General features: G+C 37.2%; 1 protein-coding gene across 1 annotated transcript; it reads right to left on the bottom strand.

Annotated features, from left to right (window-relative positions):
* Window positions 1-202: 202 nt before the first annotated feature.
* On the bottom strand, window positions 203-22,087 carry LOC121449541 (sulfotransferase 2A1-like). Its single transcript, XM_041654034.1, has 6 exons — window positions 21,889-22,087; window positions 20,600-20,808; window positions 18,717-18,843; window positions 11,387-11,481; window positions 5,213-5,390; window positions 203-418 (listed from the first exon to the last, which is right to left on the bottom strand). Exons 1-6 carry the CDS (start codon window positions 22,019-22,021, stop codon window positions 306-308), a joined length of 855 nt encoding a protein of 284 aa, XP_041509968.1. The 5' UTR covers window positions 22,022-22,087; the 3' UTR covers window positions 203-305.
* Window positions 22,088-22,936: the final 849 nt, after the last annotated feature.

The raw sequence follows: 22,936 nt of genomic DNA, 5'->3' as shown, positions 1-22,936 counted from the left end.
AGTACTCAAAGCAACTGAGTTACTGCATCATGTAACTGCAATTTCATGAGAACCAATGCAATAATCTGGCCTTTAAAGACACTACACATAGAAATTTGTACACACACACACACACACACACACACACACACACAATAAAGCTGCCACTACTCCATTACTCCACTACTACTGCTACTACCAATTATTAAAAAATACTCCAAAATACAGTAACATTATTTATTATATGACCACACTCAGTCATTCACATGTACAACAACAGGAAGATAAACCCCACTGTCCTTACATTATTTAAAAGTTTTAAGAACTTATTCCCATGGGAACAACCCTGGAGGGAAACCAGCCATTTTCTCTTGGAATTTCTTGTTGAAAGCTTCAGCTTGGGCTACTGTAAAGTGATTCTTCCAGTCCCCAGTCATGCCTGGAAAATGTGAAGCAAACACATAGATGAGTTAATGATGTTCTTAATACGGTTCTCACTCCTTCACATGCTGTTACCATCTGCTTGACAAGGACCCCATAGTTAATAAAGTGGAACCATCAGTAACTCTGTGGAGCACACTTCTTATTCTTTGAAATAATGTGCATCAGACTTTTACCTCTACAGAAATAATGTCTCACCTTCTCTTATCCCAACCTATCAATGACACAAGTTAACAACATCAACAATAGCTCTAACTTCTCTATGTCCAGATTATTAGTCTTTCAGTTATTTCTGCTTCCATCACACTATCCAACCCAAAAAAGTTTCTTATCTCAATTTTCAAAGCAGACTTAAATTGTTCTTTCTAAGTTTTAGTATTAAGTGTAAAAATTCTGCAAAGCATGCAATCAACTTTAAAACATCTTTTAACATTAATTTTAATTATGTGTGTATAGGCACAAGTGAATGCAGGTGTCTACAGAGATTTGAGGCATCAGATTGATGTAGGTGGATCTTCTATCTATCTGTTGTTTTGTTGGTTAATTAATAAAGAAACTGCTTGGCCTGATAGGTCAGAACATAGGTAAGTGGAGTAGACTGAACAGAATGCTGGGAGAAAGAAGCAGAGTCAGGCAGACTCTATAGCTCTCCTCTCCAAGATGGACACAGGTTAAGATCCTTCCCGGTAAGCCACCACCTCATGGTGTTACACACATTAATAGAAATGGGCTAATCAAGACATGAGAGTTAGCCAATAAGAGGCTAGAACTCATGGGCCAAGCAGTGTTTAAAAAATACAGTTTCTGTGTAATTATTTTGGGTATAAAGCTAGCTGGGTGGCGGGACGCAGCCCGCCGCTCCTACTACATTAGATCTCTTTGAACTTGAGAAACACACTGTTGGGAGCTACATTCAAATTATTTAATGCTTCCATCTGATGCAGGATACCCAGATACTGCAAGCCAAGAACATTCCAAGATTACTGTCTTCAGTCAGTTTGGTGTTTGATAATGCATGAATATTTACATGATTCATCACTTCATTCTAGTATGCCTTTAATTTTGTCATTTGAGATGCCGTATTATCCAACTGCTCACATTTCATTGTATTGTGTTCCTTCACGCTAAAGTGTGGTTGTGTTCCATATAGTTGCTTTTAGTACATTTTTCCTTATTTATGTCACTATGACCACTTCTTCCTATCTTCCTTCCAAGTAGAATTCTGTAGTCCTCATTCTTGTTCTATTTTATTTCATAGCTGTAATACTTTGGCACATTTTCTTTTTGTATAGGACCACACTCATTCATTCACTGTAGTAATAGGGGTGGCGGGGCTGCGTTCCCAGCACCCCGGCCGCCTGCACGGCTAGCTTATGCCCGAAATAACAACACACAAGCTGTATTCATTTAAACACTGCTTGGCCCTTTAGCCCTAGCCCTTACTGGCTAATTCTGTTATCCCGATCAACCCATCTCTAATAATCGGTGAGTACCGGTCTTACCGGGAAAGGTTCAGCATGTCTAACCTAGTGGCTTGCTTCACGGCGTGTGTCTGCCCGGGAGCGGGGCATGGCGTCTCTCTCAGGCGTCTGCTCCCGAGAGGAGAGCTGTGGAGTCTGACCTCACTTCCTCTTCCTCCCAGCATTTTGTTCTGTTTACTCCACCCACAGGGCCAAGCAGTTTCTTTATTGCTTAACCAATGAAATCAACAGATTGATATATGACACTCCCACATCAATTCACATGTACAACAGGAAGATAAACCCTGAAATAAGATAAGCCTGAAATAACTAATTTATCTAATATCTAATATATTTGAAAAGGAAACTTATATCACCAAAAGCTTCATTTATCAAATCATATCATTTAATACCATATACTCAGTATGGAACTAATGAAAGCATTCATGAATTAGTGAGGAAGATACTGGTCTTGTCCTCATTTTGTTCATGAGGAAAAAAATTAGTCTTTGAGATGTTACCCAGTGTGATAATGATGAATGTGAATTTGAAGCCAAAAAGATTGACAATAGAAGTCATGCTTTACCTTATCACCTTCCATTCCTTATTTATCATGTAAGGTAACTTTAATTTACAGTAGTATAATTAAAGAAAATATAAAATATTCTTAATTAAATGGTAATTATTGGTATACCATATTCAAATAATATCTCATTGATTGATGTGACCATACAAGTCTAATCTGTTAAAATGGGAATCTATCAGCATCCATTGCTACTCTCAGCTTCATCATTATCTTCATTACTAGAGCAAACTTTGTTATTGCTTCCCAAAGCATGTCTGATGCCTGATAAGCCAGATTAGATGCTGAGCTACCTGAATCTCAGAAAATTCAATATGGTGCCCACTGGAATGTATCAGTCCAAATGAGAGAAGCATGTTTTTGCAGATACACACATGAAGTTCTGAGTCCAACTTTGCCAATATCCTGTACACTTAATATGGATACATTTCTCTTTATTTGTTCTTTCTAAAAATTCCCTCAATCTCTGGCTAGCTATGGGAAAGGATAACCCTAATGTGTGGTGACTTAACTCTTGTTGGAAAGAAGTTTGCTCATAGATCTGGAGACTGCAGGTATCACAAAAGGTTGTTATCCAGACCATCCCTTGGTTCTTATTGGCCTGTAGATAGTGGGCTTCTCCCTAGGTCTTCTTCCCTCTGTGTCTCAGATTAATGTCTTCTCAGGACACCAGTGAAAATTATTAATGACTCGAGAACTCTGTCATGGAAAAAATCTAAAATATTTGAAGTTTGTCAGAAGACTTTTTATCACATATTTTGATTGTGATAATGTCTTTATAAAAGTTCTGTCAACTAACCAGTGAACAAGGATGGTAATCTTTCTGGTCTTTATTTCCTGCAGTATCTAAATATAGAGCCATAATCAACAAAATTGTTTGTGGAAAATTATGGCTTGATGTTTAAAACCAGATTAACCCCACTTGGTCAAATGGTTTAGTCTCTCAGGTAAGGACCAGCTCTTCAGAGGCAAGAGAAGGTATTTTATATGTCCTGAGAAATGCAACTAAAGGACAATGAAAACAGGTCTACAGAATTCCTCCAGGTTAAGGCCAGCATAACACTTAACACAGCTTTTCATGTATTATGATCTAGGGAATTAGGTACATAATGGTAAGTAATGAATTAATTTTAGAATTAATATTTGATCTGTTCATAATTTCAAGATTAAAAGGGGAACAATCTGATATAGGAAATGAGAGACTTCTTATGTGAGACCTTCATTTCTAGTTCAGAGAACTCTGTCTCCACAGAGTCCAGCACACAGGAATGGGATATTATCTTTCAAAAGCAGTGGATTCTTCCAGAGGCCTCAGTCTTCAGTGTATAGATGACCAAATTCTTGAGGAGACATGTTTTTGTTGTCAAAACTGCGTCCAAACTCTCTCTTGTAAGGACACCAGGAGTAATGGATTAAATGAAACCTGTTAACCACTTAAACTTATCTATCTATCTATCTATCTATCTATCTATCTATCTACCTATCTATCTATCGCTGATGTCCTTATATTATAAGATCTAAACCTCACACTGTGTGATGGAGGAGAACTGAAGGTTAAGGCTGAAGCATGCAAATTACTGGGAGAAGAATATTCAATCCATTATTCTTCACTTCCTACATATATACCCAAATTTCTTTTTTTTTTCAAGTCAGGGTTTCTCTGTGTAACAGCCCTAGGTATCCTGGAACTAACTCTGTAGACCAGACTGGGTTCGAGCTTAGAGATTCACTTGCATCTGCCTCCCAAGTGCTGGGATTAAAGTCATGCACCACCACTGCCAGATTATACCCAAGTTCTTTACTCATCCCCAAAGAACTGACATCTGACTTATGCTTCTTTAAACCTGAGTCTCATATCACCTATTATCTGCTAATTAAATATAGATGATACTCCAGGTGTGATTCACTCTGGCAAAGTTACTCCTCAAGTTTACAACTATGAAACCATAACCACAGTCTTCCCCACACAGACAGGATATCCAGATGTAGAGAAGCTGGCTAATCCCATTCCAGGGGAGACAGTTTAGAATAAACTGAGTACTCCCAAGCCTAAAGCAGTTCAAATTTAGATTGCCAAATTGTTTCAGATTATAACACTTGTGTGAATAATTTGCTTAGTCTTTATGAGACCTATTCTCAGATGGAAGTGTTTCAGCAATCTTAGCATGTTAAACATCTTATTCAGCCATTAATGGAAGTGTTTTCTGTGACCATCATCCTAGATATATCTTTGATCCCTGGATTAAACATTTTCTTTAGAGTTGAGGTATAAGATACACAGAGGCTTACAAAGCCTCATTGCAACATATCTACACTTTTGTTTCACAATGAGGGTATTGGTATTGCACACAACCATCTGCAATCCTAATATGTACCTACAGAAAAAAAATCCATTTTTTTCAGAGTTCCTGAGGACCACATATTCACCACCAAAATATTCCCCAGTAAGGTCTGTGAAAAACCATGATGTAATGAACAATGAGTTCTGAAACGTTCCCAAGTATTCCTTAGAGTCTTATTGGAGCAACAAGACCTCTACTTGTTCTGACATTTTTTTTTTTTTTTGGTTTTTCGAGACAGGATTTCTCTGTGGTTTTGGAGCCTGTCCTGGAACTAGCTCTTGTAGACCAGGCTGGCCTCGAACTCACAGAGATCCGCCTGCCTCTTCCTCCCAAGTGCTGGGATTAAAGGCGTGCGCCACCACCACCTGGCTGTTCTGACATATTTTGAAGCTAGAAAATTTCTTCACCTTTTCTCAGGAGGACCAATCCGTTAGTAACCTCATCTTCCGTGATGAGGCTAAAATTGGACATTTTATTTTCTTTCATTGCTTGAAAGGAGCTGTACTTGAGGACCAGATCGAGTTCATCTGGCTCTAATTTCTTTCCTAGGAAGTCACAGATCTTCTCTATGATTTTCCTTGTGTCCTAAAAGAAGAGGAAAACAAAATGAGGGTAATAAACAGAAAACACTGACAGAATAGATACACAGAAGGGAAATATAGATGGCGGATGGAAAAAAGGAACATGAAGAAAGAAATGAGAAAACATTGAAAGTTTAGGAAAGAAACAGGCCATGTAGAAAGAACAGGAGTTACACATAGCATTTATATATTGTATGGACTTGTTGATCTCTGGCCCTAAAAGATAGAGGTTAGAATTTCTTATATAGAGGAGAGGGCGTTAGAGAGAGGATCTCATATAATTAAGGCTATACTCAAACTTACTTGGTAATAGATGGGGACCTTGAACATCTGATCCTTCTGCTTCCATCTCTGTGTGTTCACACGTGTGTGCCAACATGCCTACTAAATGAACTGGGATGTCTTTTTCTTGAGACAAGGTCTCACTACAGAGCTCTGCCTCGGTGTATTAAATTTACTATGTAGACTAGATTGACTTCAAGTTCAAAGAGGTCAGAGATCAACCTACATGATTTTACTAAGTTCTGGCATTAAAGGTGTGCACCACCATACCCAACCTGCCCTAAGATGTTTAAAGTAACTTCTAAAAGTATTTGTAGACAATGATAAATTGGATTGATGGCAATGTGCACAAATAATTTGAGAGAGGTTAACGTTTACACCATGCAATAATGTCTCCTATGGGAAACTGAGAGTGACATAGCTTTACAATACTTGCATAACAATGGCAATGGGTTTCTGATTCTACTGCATGTACTGGCTTTGTGGGAGCCTAGGCAGTTTGGATGCTCACCTTACTAGACCTGGATGGAGGTGGGGGTTCCTTGGACTTCCCACAGGGCAGGGAACCTTGATTGCTCTTTGGGCTGACAAGGGAGGAGGACTTGATTGGGGAAGGGGGAGGGAAATGGGAGGCGGTGGCGGGGAAGAGACAGAAATCTTTAATAAATAAATAAATTTATAAAAAAATAAAATAAATAAAAATAATTATCATGGGGGGTATTTTTGGAGATACTATTTTGTTTTAAGGTATGATCTTGGGCTATAACTTAGATGGGCATCATATTCACCATTTTCCTACATCAGATACCCATATACTAGAACTATAACTGTGCAATAGCACAACTGCCTTAATCATAGGAGATTGTCATAGCAAGACAGAATCTCGGAATACTGAAGACTTTGCTTTGAATTCTAGCCCCTTTCCTGGGCCCGTAAAGGTACTATTGGCTCAAAATAGTTATTACATGTTTTATTACCAATTAAATCAACATATCATGGGAAGGTAAACAACCATGATGGTAATAAAATATAATGTATTGAATGGTTGGACAGATTTATGGGAAACTGAACTACCACAAAGCACAGACAGCTGAGTATGAAGATTTCTGGGGAATATTGAATTTTATTAAGTGAAAAATGATTTGACAAAAGGCAAAGAAGTTTTTGTTTTTGCTATTTACAAGGAAACTTTCTGTTCCTTGAAGAAAAACAAGATCAAGTTCCTTTTGAATAATCTAATTTTCCTGGTTTGTTGCTCCTAAATATTTTTCATTAAAAATTGTTTTCATGATTCCTGCCAGGGAAGTTAAGTAGACTGACTGAAGATCTTGAACATTCCCTGTCCTCATACACATAGAAATCCCTAGTCTCATCCCCAGTAATGCCACAGAAAATCCATGGCAACACCCCCATCTAGAATGGATCCAATGGATCTTCTTTTAACCTTATTCCTCCAACTCATTGCACCATCCCAATCCCCAACTCCAACAGGCCGTCTTTGGGAAATCAGAGACTACTATGGCCATGGAAGAGCTAAGATAACTAGAAATCTTTATTTCCTCTTCATTCATTTGAGTCCAAAGATCCTGTCTGATCCCCAGCTCCACAACAGAACACCCGCATTAGTGAACTACTTCTCTAGTGGAACTCACAGACACCTCGCAACAGCTCTACCCCAACAGATTGCTTTGTACCACACCCCAACTCCATCAAGCATCCCTGGGAAACCACAGCCCAAGCTGGACAAGGAAGCACATAGGTTAAATCCTGATTTTCATCTCTCCATTTGCTTTTCCAAATCCAGTTTCTTAATCTCATTCTCAGCTTTATGTTTAACACCTTAAGCAGCTGACCTCCCTCAAATGCCCCATTTGCAAGTGGATGTCTTCAATCTTATACTCCAAAGTTTATTCTCCCTATCAATTGCTTTCTTCTAGCCCTAAAATCCTGAAGACACCCCCTAAGAAGGCATAGGCCACTCTAACTAGAAAAGCAAGTAGGTTAACTACAGATCTTCATCTCTCCCTCCATCCTTCCAAGTCTAAAGCCCAGTCTCACTCACAGCTTTATAACAAAACTTCTGTTGTAGCCTGTCAGTGTCCTTCCCCAGTGACTAACTAAGCAGATCTCATGGAAAACTCAGATGTCTTCTCTTCTGTGAACTTAATTTTTCTGCCCCCTCCTAGCCCATCTCCATTCCTAAGAGTCATCTTTCCATATCTAGAAACACATTTTACCTGGAATCTCCAGGGGTCACACTTATTAGGATCCCAGAAAAAATTTCCTACCAGACAACACACAGCAACAAATAAGTACCAGTCAGGGCAACAAAAAATAAGGAAAGAATCACCAACTGAACAAAGACAGGACCAGATATCATCACCTATAATTCCAATTTACCGATACCAGCTGCTATGCAACACCCTAAAAACACAATTAATAATATCCCGGACAGAATGTCTCCACTAGAGCCCAGTCACCCTACTACAGCAGGCTCCTAGTTTTCCAACATAGCTGTAGAACAAGTAGAAACTTTTAAACAGCCTGTATGGTGATGATAGAGATCCTAAAAGATGAAATGAACAAATTGCCCAAAGAAATCTATGAAAATACCAACAGTGGAATAATATTAAAAAAATTCAAGGCGTAAAAGTAGACACAGAATCAATCAAGAAAACCCAGAGTGAAGAAAATCTGAAAAAAAAAAACCCTAGGAACACAACAGGAACCTCATAGGTGAGCTTCATGAACAGACTATAAGAGATGGTCAAGAGAATCTCAGGCATTGAAGACAACATAGAAGAAATAGATACATTTGTTAAAGGAAAAGTTAAACCTAAAAGCTCCCATCACAAAGCAATCAGAATATTTGTTACACTATGAAAAATCCAAACCTAATAATTTAATAGTGGAGGTTGAAGTAAAACCCAGGTCAAAGGCACAGAAGACATTTTCAACAAAATCATAGAAGAAAATTTTCCTGCTTAAAGAAGTAGATACCTATCAAAGTAAAAGTAGCCGACAGAACACCAAATAGATTGGAAAGGTAAAGAAAATCCCCTTATTGCAAAATAATAAAAAATCTAAACATAGAGGATAAACTATGGATGGATAGTTAAGAGCTAGAATGGGAAGATCAAGTGGGGAGGGAGAAAGGAGAGAGACTTGAGGAACGGAGTATGGAATTAGACTGCTAAAGTTAAGAAACAATTCATAAAACATATATACAGCCTATTACAGCAGAAACTTCCTAAAATATGTATGTATGTACACACACACACACACACACACACACACACGAAAGAAATCTAAAGGATATAAACTTGTATTGGGTGAGACGGTCCCAAATGGCCATCTCTTATCACCAAAGGAAGCTTCCAGTACTGAGATTGGGTTAGATCTAGTTGATTTGTTTGCCAAAGTTATCCCCTGAGAACCCCTAAACAACACAGGCTATTGCTGAGATTATAGGTTGTTCTCAAAAAAACTGACAGCAAGTTCAATTGAAGACAATACCTTTACAACTCATTGGATATGGAGATGCTGGACTGATGACTACATAAAACTTTCACTCATACTTTCCAGCATCTTTCTTACAGGAATGGATTCTGCATGCTACTAAAAAAGAAATATAAACATGAAACCAGCCAAAAATCCTTTGATCTACAATGGTGTTCTAACTGCAAGATATACTAGTGCAATGGTGTCACAAAGCTCATGGGAATAACCAGCCAGTGACTGACTTCATTTAAAGATTGCTTCTCAAGACAGAACCCATACCTGACAGTGCTTTGATGAGCAGAGACTAGATAACCTGGGAAACTAGGGGTAAAGCCAAATAATACTGGTCTAAAAATTTAGTGACAGCATGACTCCTAAAGATATTTTGGTATACTCAGATTAGTGTTTATTCAGACAGCTTCATAGAAGCTTTCTCCCAATGCAGTTGGGAACAAATATAGATATCCACAGACAGACAATACAGAGACTGAGATACTTTTGAACAATCAGCCATACATGGTAAGTATCCACCAAAACTCTCCCTTTAGAGCTTAGAGAAAAGGAAGAAGAAGGAGGAGGAGGAGAAGGGGAGAGAAGTAGGAGGAAAAAGAAAAGGAGGAGGAGGAAGAAGAAGAAGAAGAAGGAAGAGGAGGAGGAGGAGGAGGAGGAAGGGGGAAGGGAGGAAGGAAGGAAGGAAGGAAGGAAGAAAAAAAGAAAGAAAGAAAGAAAGAAAGAAAGAAAGAAAGAAAGAAAGAAAGGGTGTGAGAGCCAGACAGGAGGGAAGACGCCAAGAAAACAAGGCATTCCTCATCAACATAGGTAAAGTTCATATGAACCCACAGACTCTAGCAGCGTGCAAAGTATCACATTAGACTGCACCAGTCCTTTGCTTATATATTAGGGCTTTAATTTTGGTGTTTTTGTGAGCTTCCTGAACTCACGTGTGTAAATATGTTAGTCTTTGCTTGTGCCTTCTCTAAGTTGTTTTCATTCTGTTGGTTTGCCTTGTTTAAACTCTGAGGTGATACTATTGTTTCTTCATATTGTATTTCATTTGTTATATTTTTCAAAAAAAATGAATGAATGAAAATTTAGCCACCAGGTAAAGGTGTACTGTCATTTATATCTTCTGGGAAAATCAGTTTTCTGCAATGCAGTAGCACTGTATATATCAACCACTTCAGGGAAGTCTTCATATTCAGGAGTAGTTGATGAAGAGATAATAGACTCCACAGTTTGTGTGTATGCGTATGGGTGCATGTATTTCGTTATAGTTCTATGGTTTTATATTTTTTTTCTTGTAAGGTATTGCTTTATTTTGTGAGGGGAGATTTGTTTTATTGTTTTTGTTTGTTTTTTTGAGAAGGATCTTACAGTTAGGTGGGTAAAGAGGTAGAGAATATTTGGAAGGAATTGTGAAAGGGAAAAAGTATGATCAAAATATGATTAAATTTTAAAAATTGATTTGAATAATAAAAATAAGAAAAAAATTTTAAAAAACCAAAGAAGCTAGAACTATCAGTAACCTTCATCGTCACCAGAGTCTATTTCTATAGGTAAAAAGTGGCTGTAAGACTGCTTCGTCTCCGCCTTAGATAAGTTTTTGAACACTACTCAGGGTGGTCAAATGTTTTCTCCCATAGAGATTGTGATCAGTGTAATTTTTTCTTGCTCAGTAAAAGTACAATTGTTATCTTTATCTGTAATACCTTTCACCTATAACTTAAAAATATTTCTATCAAATGGTCTTTAGAAACAATGTCTCTTATAACCAAGGTTAACCTCAAACCCAACATCCAAAGATGATCTCTGAATCTGTCTCTGTTTCCCAGTACTAGGTTTACAATTATGTGACACCCTTCCAGGAATATTTTTTAGTTTCTAAAATAAGAGCTATTTGAGAGACACACATAGGATTTAAACATGTTTATAACATTCAGTTGTGCGTTTCAATCAAATAAAATCTGCAATGATCAAATAAGGTAATGGCATATCAACCTATTTAGATGCATGTCATTACTTAATTTTGAAAAATTTTAGATATTTTCTAATAATATTTTGAAATCTCCAGTTTATTCTGTTCCAACATGCAGAACCCTCTGTACCTCATGAGCTTGACACTGACAGAGTAGGTAGAGTGAGGAAATTGAGGAATATGGGGTGTTGCATGGGGTTGGTTGCTGGAGATTGTGGGGCTGCTTTGAGAATGCTAGTTACCTTTTTCATGTCTTCATAGCTCAGTACCAAAATGTTGTCCATTTTTCTCATGGACATCCAGGCACAAGTATGGTTAAACCATGATCCATATGCCACTGGTGGGGAGAAAAGAAGGTGAGGTTTGTCTGATATTCTTCACTTTTCTGCAAATTTTTACTAAGAAAAATCAAACCAATATTTAAAGTATTCAGTGTGACATTTGCTTGTAGCCATGTCAGAGGAGCACCAGGTGGCAGAAAAGGTTCAGGAAATTGGTTCACCCACAAGCAAAGCTCTGATTGTTGAATAAGAGATAAGGAAGGCCCCAAGGGCTTGGCCCTAGAATGTCTTTTGCTATACTGCTGTTTCTTTACTCAAACCTATGGGACAGCATGAAAGCAGTGCTAAGAGGAAAGTTCATAGCACTAAGTGCCCAGATTTAAAAAAAAAAACAGAGAAATCACACATTGGAGAATTAACAGCAAACCTGAAACCTCTAAAAAAAAAGAAGAAGAAGAAGAAGAAGCAGACTCACCCAGAAGGAGTAGAAGACTGGAAATAATCAAACTGAGGGCTGAAATCAACAAAATAGAAACACAGAAAACAATCCAAAGAATCAATGAAACAAAAAGGTGGTTGTTGGAGAAAATCAGCAAGATCGACAAACCATTATCCAAACTAATCAAACATCAGAGAGAGAACTCGCAAATTAATAAGATCAGAAATGAAAAAGGGGACATAACAACAGACACAGAGGAAATTCAGAGAATCTTTAGATCTTACTACAAAAGCCTGTATGCCACAAAACTAGAAAATGCAAAAGAAATGGACATATTTTAAGGTAAGTACCATATACCAAAGTTAAACCAAGACCAGGTGAACAATCTAAATAGACCTGTTAGTCGCGAAGAATTAGAAACTGTTATCAAAAACCTCCCTTCCAAAAAAAGCCCAGGAACAGATGGTTTCAATGCAGAATTCTACCAGAACTTCCAAGAAGACCTAATACCTATACTCCTTAATGTATTTCACAATATAGAAACAGAAGAGTCATGGCCAAATTCCTTTTATGAAGCTACAGTTACCCTGATAGCAAAACCACAAAAAGACCCAACCAAGAAAGAGAATTACAGGCCTATCTCACTCATGAACATTGATGCAAAAATCCTCAAACCGAAAACCAAGAACACATTAGAAAAATTATCCATCATGATAAAGTAGGCTTCATCCCAGAGATGCAGGGCTGGTTCAACATATGAAAATCTATCAATGTAATCCATCATATTAATAAACTGAAGGAAAAAATACCATATGATCATTTCATTAGATGCTGAAAAAGCATTTGACAAAATTCAACATCCCTTAATGATAAAGGTCTGGGAGAGATTAGGGATACAAGGGTCATACCTAAATATAATAAAAGCTATTTACAGCAAGCTGGCATCTAACATCAAATTAAATGGAGAGATACTCAAAGCCATCCCACTAAAATCAGGAACACGACAAGGATGTCAACTCTCTCCATACCTCTTCAATATAGTACTTGAAGTTCTAGCAATAGCAATAAGACAACATAAGGAGATCAAGGGGATTCAAATTGGAAAGGAAGAAGTTAAACTTTCGTTATTCGCAGATGATATGATAGTATACATAAATGACCACAAAAACTCTACCAAAGAACTCCTACGCTGATAAACACCTTTAGTGATGTGGCAGGATACAAGATCAACTCCAAAATATTAGTTGCCCTCCTATACACTAAGGATAAGGATGCAGAGAGAAAATTCAGGGAAGCATCACCTTTCACAATAGCCACAAATAGCATAAAATATTTTGGGGTAACTGACCAAGGAAGTAAAGATCTATTTGAAAAGAACTTTAAGTCTTTGAAGAAAGAAATTGAAAAGGATACCAGAAAATGGAAGGATCTCCCTTGCTCTTGGATTGGAAGGATCAACATAGTAAAAAAATGGCAATTCTCCCAAAAGCAATCTATAGATTCAATCCCCATCAAAATCCCATCAAAATTCTTCACAGACATTGAGAGGACAATAATCAATGCTACATGGAAAAACAAAGAAACCCAGGATAGCCAAAACAATCTCATACAATAAAGGAACGTCTGGAAGCATTACAATCCCAGACTTCAAACTCTATTACAGAGCTTCAGTATAGAAAACAGCTTGGTATTGGCATAAAAACAGAGAAGTTGATCAAGGGAATTAAGTAGAAGACCTGGATTTTAATCCACAAACCTATGAACACCTGATTTTTGATAAAGGAGCTAAAAGTATACAATTGAAGAAAGAGAGCATCTTCAACAAATGGTGCTGGCAGAACTGGATGTCAACCTGTAGAAGAATGAAAATAGATCCATATTTGTCACCATGCACAAAACTCAATTCTAAATGGATTAAAGACCTCAATATCAGTCTGAACACACTGGACCTGATAGAAGAGAAAGTGGGAAGTACTCTACAACACATGGACACAGGAGACCACTTCCTACGTATAACCCCAGCAGCACAGACATTAAGGGCAACATTGAATAAATGGGACCTCCTGAAACTGAGAAGCTTCTGTAAAGCAAAGGACACTGTCCCTAAGACAAAAAGGCAACCCACTGACTGGGAAAAGATCTTCACCAACCCCGCAACAGACAAAGGTCTGATCTCCAAAATATATAAAGAACTCAAGAAACTAGACATCAAAATGCTAATTAACCCAATTAAAAAATAGGGCATTATGGGCTGGAGAGACGGCTCAGTGGTTAAGAGCATTGCCTGCTCTTCCAAAGGTCCTGAGTTCAATTCCCAACAACCACATGGTGGCTCACAACCATCTGTAATGAGGTCTGGTGCCCTCTTCTGGCCTGCAGAGATACACACAGACAGAAAATTGTATACATAATAAATAAATATTTTTAAAAAATGGGGCACTGAACTGAACAGACAATTCTCAACAGAAGTAGTTCAAATGGCCAAAAGACACTTAAGGTCATCCTCAACCTCCTTAGCGATCAGGAAAATGCAACTCAAAACAACTTTGGGTACCATCTTACACCTGTCAGAATGGCTAAAATAAAAAACACCAATGATAGCCTTTACTGGAGAGGATGTCGAATAAGGGGTACACTCATCCATTGCTGGTGGGAATGCAAACTTGTACAACCACTATGGAAAGCAGTGTGGCGGTTTCTCAGGAAATTTGGGATTAACCTACCCCAGGACCCAGCAATACCACTCTTGGGTATATACCCAAGAGATGCCCTATCATACTACAAAAGTATTTGTTCAACTATGTTCATAGCAGCATTATTTGTGATAGCCAGAACCTGGAAACAACCTAGATTCCCTTCAATGGAAGAATGGATGAAGAAAGTGTGGAATATATACATATTAGTGTACTACTCAGTGGTAAAAACAAAAAATGACTTCTTGAATTTTGCATGCAAATGGATGGAAATAAAAAACACTATCCTGAGTGAGGTAACCCAGACCCAAAAAGATGAACATGGGATGTACTGACTCATAATTGGTTTTTAGCCATAAATATAGGACATTGAGCCTATAATTCGCGATCCTAGAGAAGCTAAATAAGAAGGTGAACCCAAAGAAAAACATATAGGCATCCTGCTGGATATTAACCTTCATCAGGCAATGAAAGGAGACAGAGACAGAGTCCCACATTGGAGCACCGGACTGAAATCTCAAGGTCCAAATCAGGAGCAGAAGGAGAGAGAGCACGAGCAAGGAACTCAGGACTGTGAGGGAAACTGACACAGTTTATATTGAAATTACTGTGGGATTTTCTTTTGAGCAAGATGAAAACACAAGTTCCATATGACTCAGCTATCAGGTGTTAAGTATATACTCATACAAATTAGGTATATTTTATGATATACTTAGGTATATGCAAGTGCAAAAGTACTCAAACATCAGTCCTCATTGCAGCTCTCTACCCAATAGCTAGGAAACAGATTCAAACTACGTGACCATCAATTGAAAATAGATAATGAAATTGTAATAGGTATATACAATAAAATTTCATTCAGTTTTAAAAATAAAATTCTGAGTAAAATAGATGGAACTAAAAAATTTACCTAATGAAGTAACCTTGTCATAGATTGACAAACATTATCATAGCCAAATTCCTTTTTTTTTCAAGATGGGGTTTCTCTTTGTAGCTTTGGAGGCTTTTCTAGAACTCACTATGTAGACCAGGCTGGCCTCAAACTCACAGAGATACATTTGCCTCTTCTTCCCAAGTGTTGGGATTATAGGCATGTGCCCACAACCCCTGGCTCATAGCCAAATTACTAGTGTGTTTAACATGTGCTTATTAAGAACAGGACACTAGAAATGGGCCATTAAAAGGACAACAAGAAAAACAAATACCTCAAGGAAAGAGAAATTCCAGAATATATAATATATATGGTATAAATGTGAAGGGAGGAAATATGAGATTGAATGTGTTTATACAAAGATATATATATATATATATATATATATATATATATATATATATATATATGGGGTAGAATTAACCAAAACCAAGAATATATGAAAGAATATATGAAAGTTCCTTACAGAAACTCATTAGTGCAGTGCCATTTCACTTGTATTTCAATAAAGTTTGCCTGGGGATTGAAAAAGTATAATAGCCACTCTGTACAGCCAGAAATGACATAAACCTTTAATCCCAGTAGCCACAATAACATGCACCTTTAATCCCGGGAGCCACACTAGTTGCAATACAAACTATGCAGTGCATTCCTTTAATCCCAGTGGTGAATGCCTTTAATTCCAGTCCTTGAGAGGATTATAAAATGGTAGGAAACAGCTGTCAGAAATTCCTGGAGGCATGATTGCCATTTCGGACTGAGATCAAGGTAGACCTAGTGGCTGCCTGCTTTGCTTTTCAGATCTTTATGTTGAATTACAATTTCTCTCTCAGAGTTTTTATTGATCATGTTTCACATTAGTTTGTAAGATCATTTAAAAAATATTAGAAAGTTTAAATCAAAGCACTTCGTGTGAGTGGACAATACTGCCCCCAGTAATCATAGAAATCATAGAAAACTTCATTGCTGGTGTTGGGATACCATCCTCGGAGTTGCTCCCTATGAAGGGTCTAAGTATCCAAATAATAAAGGCAATTGTCACTGTTGTCAGTTGCCCCCCACTAAAAAAATGAGCTGGTAAGACCATATTTCTATAAACATCCACATATGCTTGTTACAGTACATAAAGAGAGCAAGCTGGGAATGGGCTGAAACATACCTTTCTGCTGAATAGTCTTCATAGTACCAGAAGGAATTATGAAGGTTCTTAGTGGGAGATTGTTGTCAGTAGTACTACTCAGCTATGGAAACTGTGATCTATACTTAAATACCCTTACAAGGTGTGCCAAATGGTGCAATAATGACAATTGTAGTATCAGAGTAGCCAATAATTTTTGGATTGAGAAGAGTTAACATTTGGTACAGTCAATATAGGTGAATCTCCATGCTAAGAAATAGGTCCTAGTGCAGAAGCCATCACTGTTTTTCTGTGAAATGGACATGACATGCACATTAACTTGTCTTCTAAGTAGACGTGTTTCTTCTTATATATCACTATTATCAGCATGGTCAAAGGTGATTCTTCTTATAGTGGGCAAAAATAATTTTGCAAACTCAAAACTGGTCCAAGTGCTGAGAATAAGTGCCTTTTTAATGATCATTATAAATGAATAACCCAATAAAGGGTTAAGAATCATGGATGAAGAAGATACAATAATGATATAAGAGCTTAAAGATTGAGTAGAGTGGTGTGGAATGCTGTCTTCTAGACATAACATGGTCATAGCACACTTTAACTCATAGTAGCAGTGATTATTTCACACAACCCACACAAGACTGGGCTCTTTAATATTCTATCAAGGAGATAGCAAGTACTTCTAAGATTCTACACCTTCCCTTTGGATTTATAAGCAGTTAAGCAAACTTGGGTGCCAGTGCTCATGAGAACCCCTCTTAAGGATCTATATGCAGTTAGTGATTGCTGGTAGAAGGAAAGTACTTTTTCAGTAGAGTAGCTATGTTAAGGTGTCCATGTTTCTGTAAATGACTCCTCACTTGTGTGCCTATAGCAACCACAATAGCTAACTGTGTCACAACACACACGTGAAGAAAAGGAACATGAAAGTAGAAAGGAGAAATAGTTGAAAAGAGGAAAAGGTTATGCAAATATAGAAACAGGACAAGATGGATTAGTGTGTCATTATTGTGGTCAAAATACATACATGTGTAGAAATATAATTTATGAAAAACGTTATTGTATATAATTGATATATTCCAACAAAAGTTATAAAAGGATAAAGTATAAAGAATCCCTGCCTATGAAAAAATTTGAGACAAATAAGAAAATGTGACTTAAAATATTTGGAAAGTTGCATATTAACAAAATGGTGTATGGTCAGGCTAATATATGGGAAGACACGTGAAAAAAGACAAGAAAATCCACAAATAAGAAGAGTTGTAGGAATAAAACCACGTGTTATTTTTCTGTTGCTCTGATAAAATACTATGAACAAAAGGAACTTAAGGAAGAGACATCTTATTTTTGGCTTATATACTTAGAAAATTAGAATAAAAGATGGGGTAAAGTAGGTACTTGCAGAAAAGTAGCAGGCAGGGCTATAGAAACTGGGAGCTCTGAGTCATCTCCTTAACTACAATCATGAAACAGAAGGAAGAAACTAGAAGTGGTTTAAGTATTTAACCTCTCAAAGCCCACACTCAGAATATACTTCCACCAGCAAGGCTGTTCCTCATAAGTCATCTAAAATATTGCAATTGATGCTTTGAAATAGTGTTTGGAGCATTTGTCATTCAAACCACCAAAAATGATAATATCTACATTAGTACTAGAAAGAATTCCAAATGTTGCCAGAATAGTGGGCCATGGGGCAAGATGTTGCTGTGCACTGTTATGCAAAGATGTGTGAGAACAGGAAGACTTCACAATTAAATTTGAAATGGTCATGAAACTTGAATGCACAGATTTGTTGATTGTAGAAATATATGATCAAGAGAGATGAAGACTACATAATATACTAAAGGCTAAAGATGTATCTAAGTAAGATAACTTACATGACATTTGGGTTTGAACTCCAATATAAAATAAACAGAACATGGTAGTAAGTGCTTGTAGTCTAAGAACACAAGAGGAAGATGCAGGAAGAGAAGAGTTTCAAGGTCTTCCTCAGCTATATAGGAAGTTCAAGTCCAGTCTAATCTATAGCTCACCTTGTCTTTGAAAAATGTCCCTGAGCCTTACCCAGTTCCTATATTTAATGGGACACTCACCATTTCCTTTGAGGAACCATTCAAAGTAAGTACTCAGTGACTCTGGATTCTTAACAAGATTTGTCTTACACCAGAAAAAATAACCAGACACAAGTACATCTCTGGGATTTCTGATGACATAGATCATCTAAAATAGAAAAACATGTACATGAAGGTCACTATAGTCATTCACCACTTTTTAACTGGTAAAATTATTATGAAATCCCAAACATATATCCATGAGGTTTCTAAAACATTTATTATTTTTATTTGGTCAAAATATATACATAAATAAAAATATATGTAGTCAGAATCCTCTTGATAATTTTATATGCTTTGAAAAATGTAATAGCCAATTGACTAAGGTGACTAATACTGTAGAAAACAAAACAACAACAACAATAATAATCCAAGACTGATTCTAAAGTTGTAAAGATCAACGTCTCTTAGGGTAAGGAGCCATCTATCCACTAGAAAAGGACATCTTACATATATAAAGTGATTAGTACTGTGCTAAATCTATCTGCAACATGACAAACCTATTGGTTTCTGTAACTGTAACTACCAAATATACCTCTCAAAAAATCATGGTGCAGAGCTTAATGCCAATGTGTCATTCCACGATGGTGAAAAAAAAAAGACCTACAGGCAACTAAGAAATGCAGAGAGTTAGAGAAAATAATTTCCACTGGGAAAATCATAACAACTGGGTATACAATAACAAATGCTCAGTCCTGAAAATGTACATTCAAGGAACATTGTACAGACTGATCAGGTTGTACTTAAGTGTTTAGGAATATACATATATGTATGTATGTATGTGTGTGTATGTGTATGTATATGTATATGTATACACACACATATAACATATAATGTGTGTGTGTGACCACAATTAATGGTCAAAACATGGATATCTCTGATATCTACTGGAATTCCTCTAGCTGGGACATGGGTGATGATTCCTATGGTTACTGATCTCAATGAACAGCTAGACCAGAAAGACATAATGGGTAGAGATGAGCCATAATTGTTGAACCATCTCCGTGGTTAGAACTTTGGTGCCTGTTCAGACTGCTTCCTCCATGAGCAACTCTGCCTTGGTTAATTCACCCACTGTGCATGGGGTATTTGTGGAATCAAAATTGGCTAATTGACTTTCATGACAGCAAAAGAGTAATAATCACTATACATTAAGATTTTAACTTTGCTTGGCCTGTATATATAGCTCCTGAAAGTTCTACTGTGATACTTCATTTTTCTCATATATCTGCCCAGGATCTCTGTGTGGTGGTTGACATCCTTTTACTCTGATACAGTCTGAGTAGGGGACACACCAGCATCACCTAATGCTTGGAAATCTCAGTTTCCTCCCCTAATCTATAAAATCAGAGTGTATTTTAGCAAGAGCTGCAGAGCCTGTCATGGTATACTAGGTTCCGTGAACCTTTGATCAAGAATTTCTAAATGCCCCTTGACTGAAGAATGGATAAGGAAAATGTGGTACATTTACACAATGGGGTACTACAAACAGAAAAAAAATGACATCTTGAATTTTGCAGGAAAATGGATGGAGCTAGAAAACATTATTTTGGGTGGGGTAACCCAGACACAGAATGACAATTATCACATGTGCTCACTCATAGATGGTTTTTAATCATAAAGCAAAGAAAACCAGCCCACAATACCAGAGAACTTATACAACAATGAGGACACTAAGAGAGACTTACATTGATCTAATCTACATGGAAAGTAGAAAAAGACAAAATCTCCTAAGTAAATTTGGAGCATGGGGACCTTGTGGGAGGTTTGAAGGGGAAGGTAGAGGCAGGAAGGGGAACAGAGAAAAATGTAGAGCTCAATAAAAATCAATTAAAAAAAGAATTTCTCAACCTCTGGACACTGACCTTGGCATTGGAACTGAAGAAAGACCTGGGAAAAATATGGAAGGGAAGGTGGGAGGTGATGAGGCGTGGTCCTTTCCTGTTGATTAATAACTGATATCCTTCTTCATTGTCTATCCAGGGTGAGCGTTCCCAAATGGGAACAGATTGAATCCACTTGGGATTCCCTTTAGTCTGAATCAAGCAGATCATCTCAATTAGCCAGTTAGTTCCTGAAAAGAAGTGATGGTCACTCATTTCCAAAGTACTTGTGAAAAGACTCAAATAGAATACACAACCATACAATTAACAGTGCAGCATTTCCAAGCCACAGATCTGTTTTGCTCACCATGTACATATGGTGTAAGTACAAAACATATTTATCTAGCAATTCCCAATGTTTTGCATGGAAAAACTAAGACTATACTCAATATACTCTACTTGCCTACTGAACATCTCTTCCAGTTCTCAGCCATCACCATTCTCCATTTGGGTGCAGTGAATTTGAGTAGTCTATATATTTCAAAAGGATGCAGTCATGAAATCTGTCCTTGAGACTGACTCCCTTTTTTAAAATGCAATGCCATTGAAATGCATCCATGCTGCAGTGTGTGTATGAATACACCTTCTTTTTAAGATAAGTAAATCCCTTTTTGTCTATTTACCACACACACTAGTATTTGTGTTTAAATGCTCATCTGTGAGTGGATATTTTTCCAACTTTCTTCTCTGGTTACTGTCTGAATCGTTTCCTGCATTCTGCTGCCCTTGGTTTTCTATATTATTGTATTTTTCATGTTAACAACCTAATACATACTCAAAGTTCAGTGCTTCTTCCACTCTGCAAGCATCCCTTCCCCAAAACCCATGATGCCTCTTTTTTGGTTCCTTGAGATTTAAGACTCTTTACACTGTCTGGACAACAAGCATGGTGATTCACCTGCATGACACTGTAGTCTCTACCACATATTCTTATATCCGGGCCTTTTTTTTCTTCTGATGCTCTTTCTTTTGTTAATTCTCATCTTTCTCCCTCTTCCACTCACTCTTCCACACAGAGACACAATGCCAGAGTCTGCCTTAGGTTTCACTGCCATTGCTCTCATGGTTTAACTGATCCTCTGACCACACAGATCAAGCGAGAGTTCTTTCTCTGAGTGTAAATCTGCTGACACATAGCTCTTCATGCCCACAAATTATTTTAAACATTAGATAATCAGATATAGAGAGCATTTCATTCATTGCCTAAATTAATGAGGATCAAGTCCTAACCTTCCTTATATAGTTTAGGATCATTCTCACTAACTCCTTACCTGATTTGGGGTAAGTCAGTATGACTGTGTCTTCATCTCTCACCACAAATTTATCACGGATTTCTTCAAGTAATTCTTTTGTATAACCCAAACCAGGGAAAGGCATCCCTTCAAACCAAAGGTAGTCTGACATGGCAAAGAAATTTTGTAGATGCTCTTATGATTCCAGACTTAGCTACCTGTTCAGCTTCTAGCAAATCTTGAGAACTAAAATTTATAGTGTGGGAAAATAAATTATTAACACCCATAGTTTATTGTGAAACTAGCTACTGATAGGAAGAAAGAGATATTGTAACAACCAGTCAAAGGTTGTTGTATTAAGCAACTGTGAACTCATTCAGAGATCATTCTTTAGCATATCTGAGCTTGAGTTCATGACTCCACACTAGAAAATCAATAACAAGCACCAGGACATAGAAATGGGGATTAATTTAAAATGCTTTTTAAATATAATTTAGCTTTCAGAATGCTTTCAAATGTGCATAAAATTACAGAGATTATACAAAATGTTGTCATTTGCAATTTTTTAAAAAATTAGTGGTTGTTTTTTGAGAATTTTAATGTTCTTTAGCTGCACTATATGACTTTCACCATCTCCCTCTTCTCCTTCATTCATCCCCCCATTTTCCACATTTATGATGTGTTCCTTAATTTTCATTGCTATTTGCACATGGTAACATATACATATAACCTATGGATTCCATTTAGTTCTGTATTATGTGAATGTATCCTAAACTGAGCACTTTTGATTGTACGAGCACTTTTGATTGTACGGCCAATATGGGATTTCCCCTCCTGAGGCAGCTGATTCTTTCTCTTTTAGCAGTCATTGACCTGATGTATTTCTTCATATGGGGATAAGACCATGTAGAATTTCCTCATTCTTATTTGAATACCACCTGGTGCCGTTTTGCTGACTAATTTAGTGTGGGTGCCCACAGTGACTCTCTTTGATAGAATATGATTCCCTATGTTTTTTCAAACATCCTTAGTATTATTTAGCCCTCTTTCCAATATAGCAGGAATAATAAAACTCAGAGCCAGATAT

Source organism: Microtus oregoni, unplaced genomic scaffold (assembly GCF_018167655.1).
Source record: "Microtus oregoni isolate MIOR12 unplaced genomic scaffold, Mior012 000006F_ref0000085, whole genome shotgun sequence".
Classification (NCBI taxonomy): Eukaryota; Metazoa; Chordata; class Mammalia; order Rodentia; family Cricetidae; genus Microtus; species Microtus oregoni.
This window is presented reverse-complemented; position numbering and strand designations above follow the sequence as displayed.

Bases quoted from the DNA above. Each gene is read 5' to 3' on its own strand.
- LOC121449541 (XM_041654034.1), bottom strand. From the start codon at position 22,021: ATGTCAGACTACCTTTGGTTTGAAGGGATGCCTTTCCCTGGTTTGGGT. The intron at 18,844-20,599 runs GTCAGTGTCCAG...TTTCTATTTTAG, and splicing joins TCTTCAGTTCCAATGCCAAG to ATGATCTATGTCATCAGAAA. The intron at 419-5,212 runs GTGAAGAAATTT...CACATTTTCCAG, and splicing joins ATTGGTCCTCCTGAGAAAAG to GCATGACTGGGGACTGGAAG.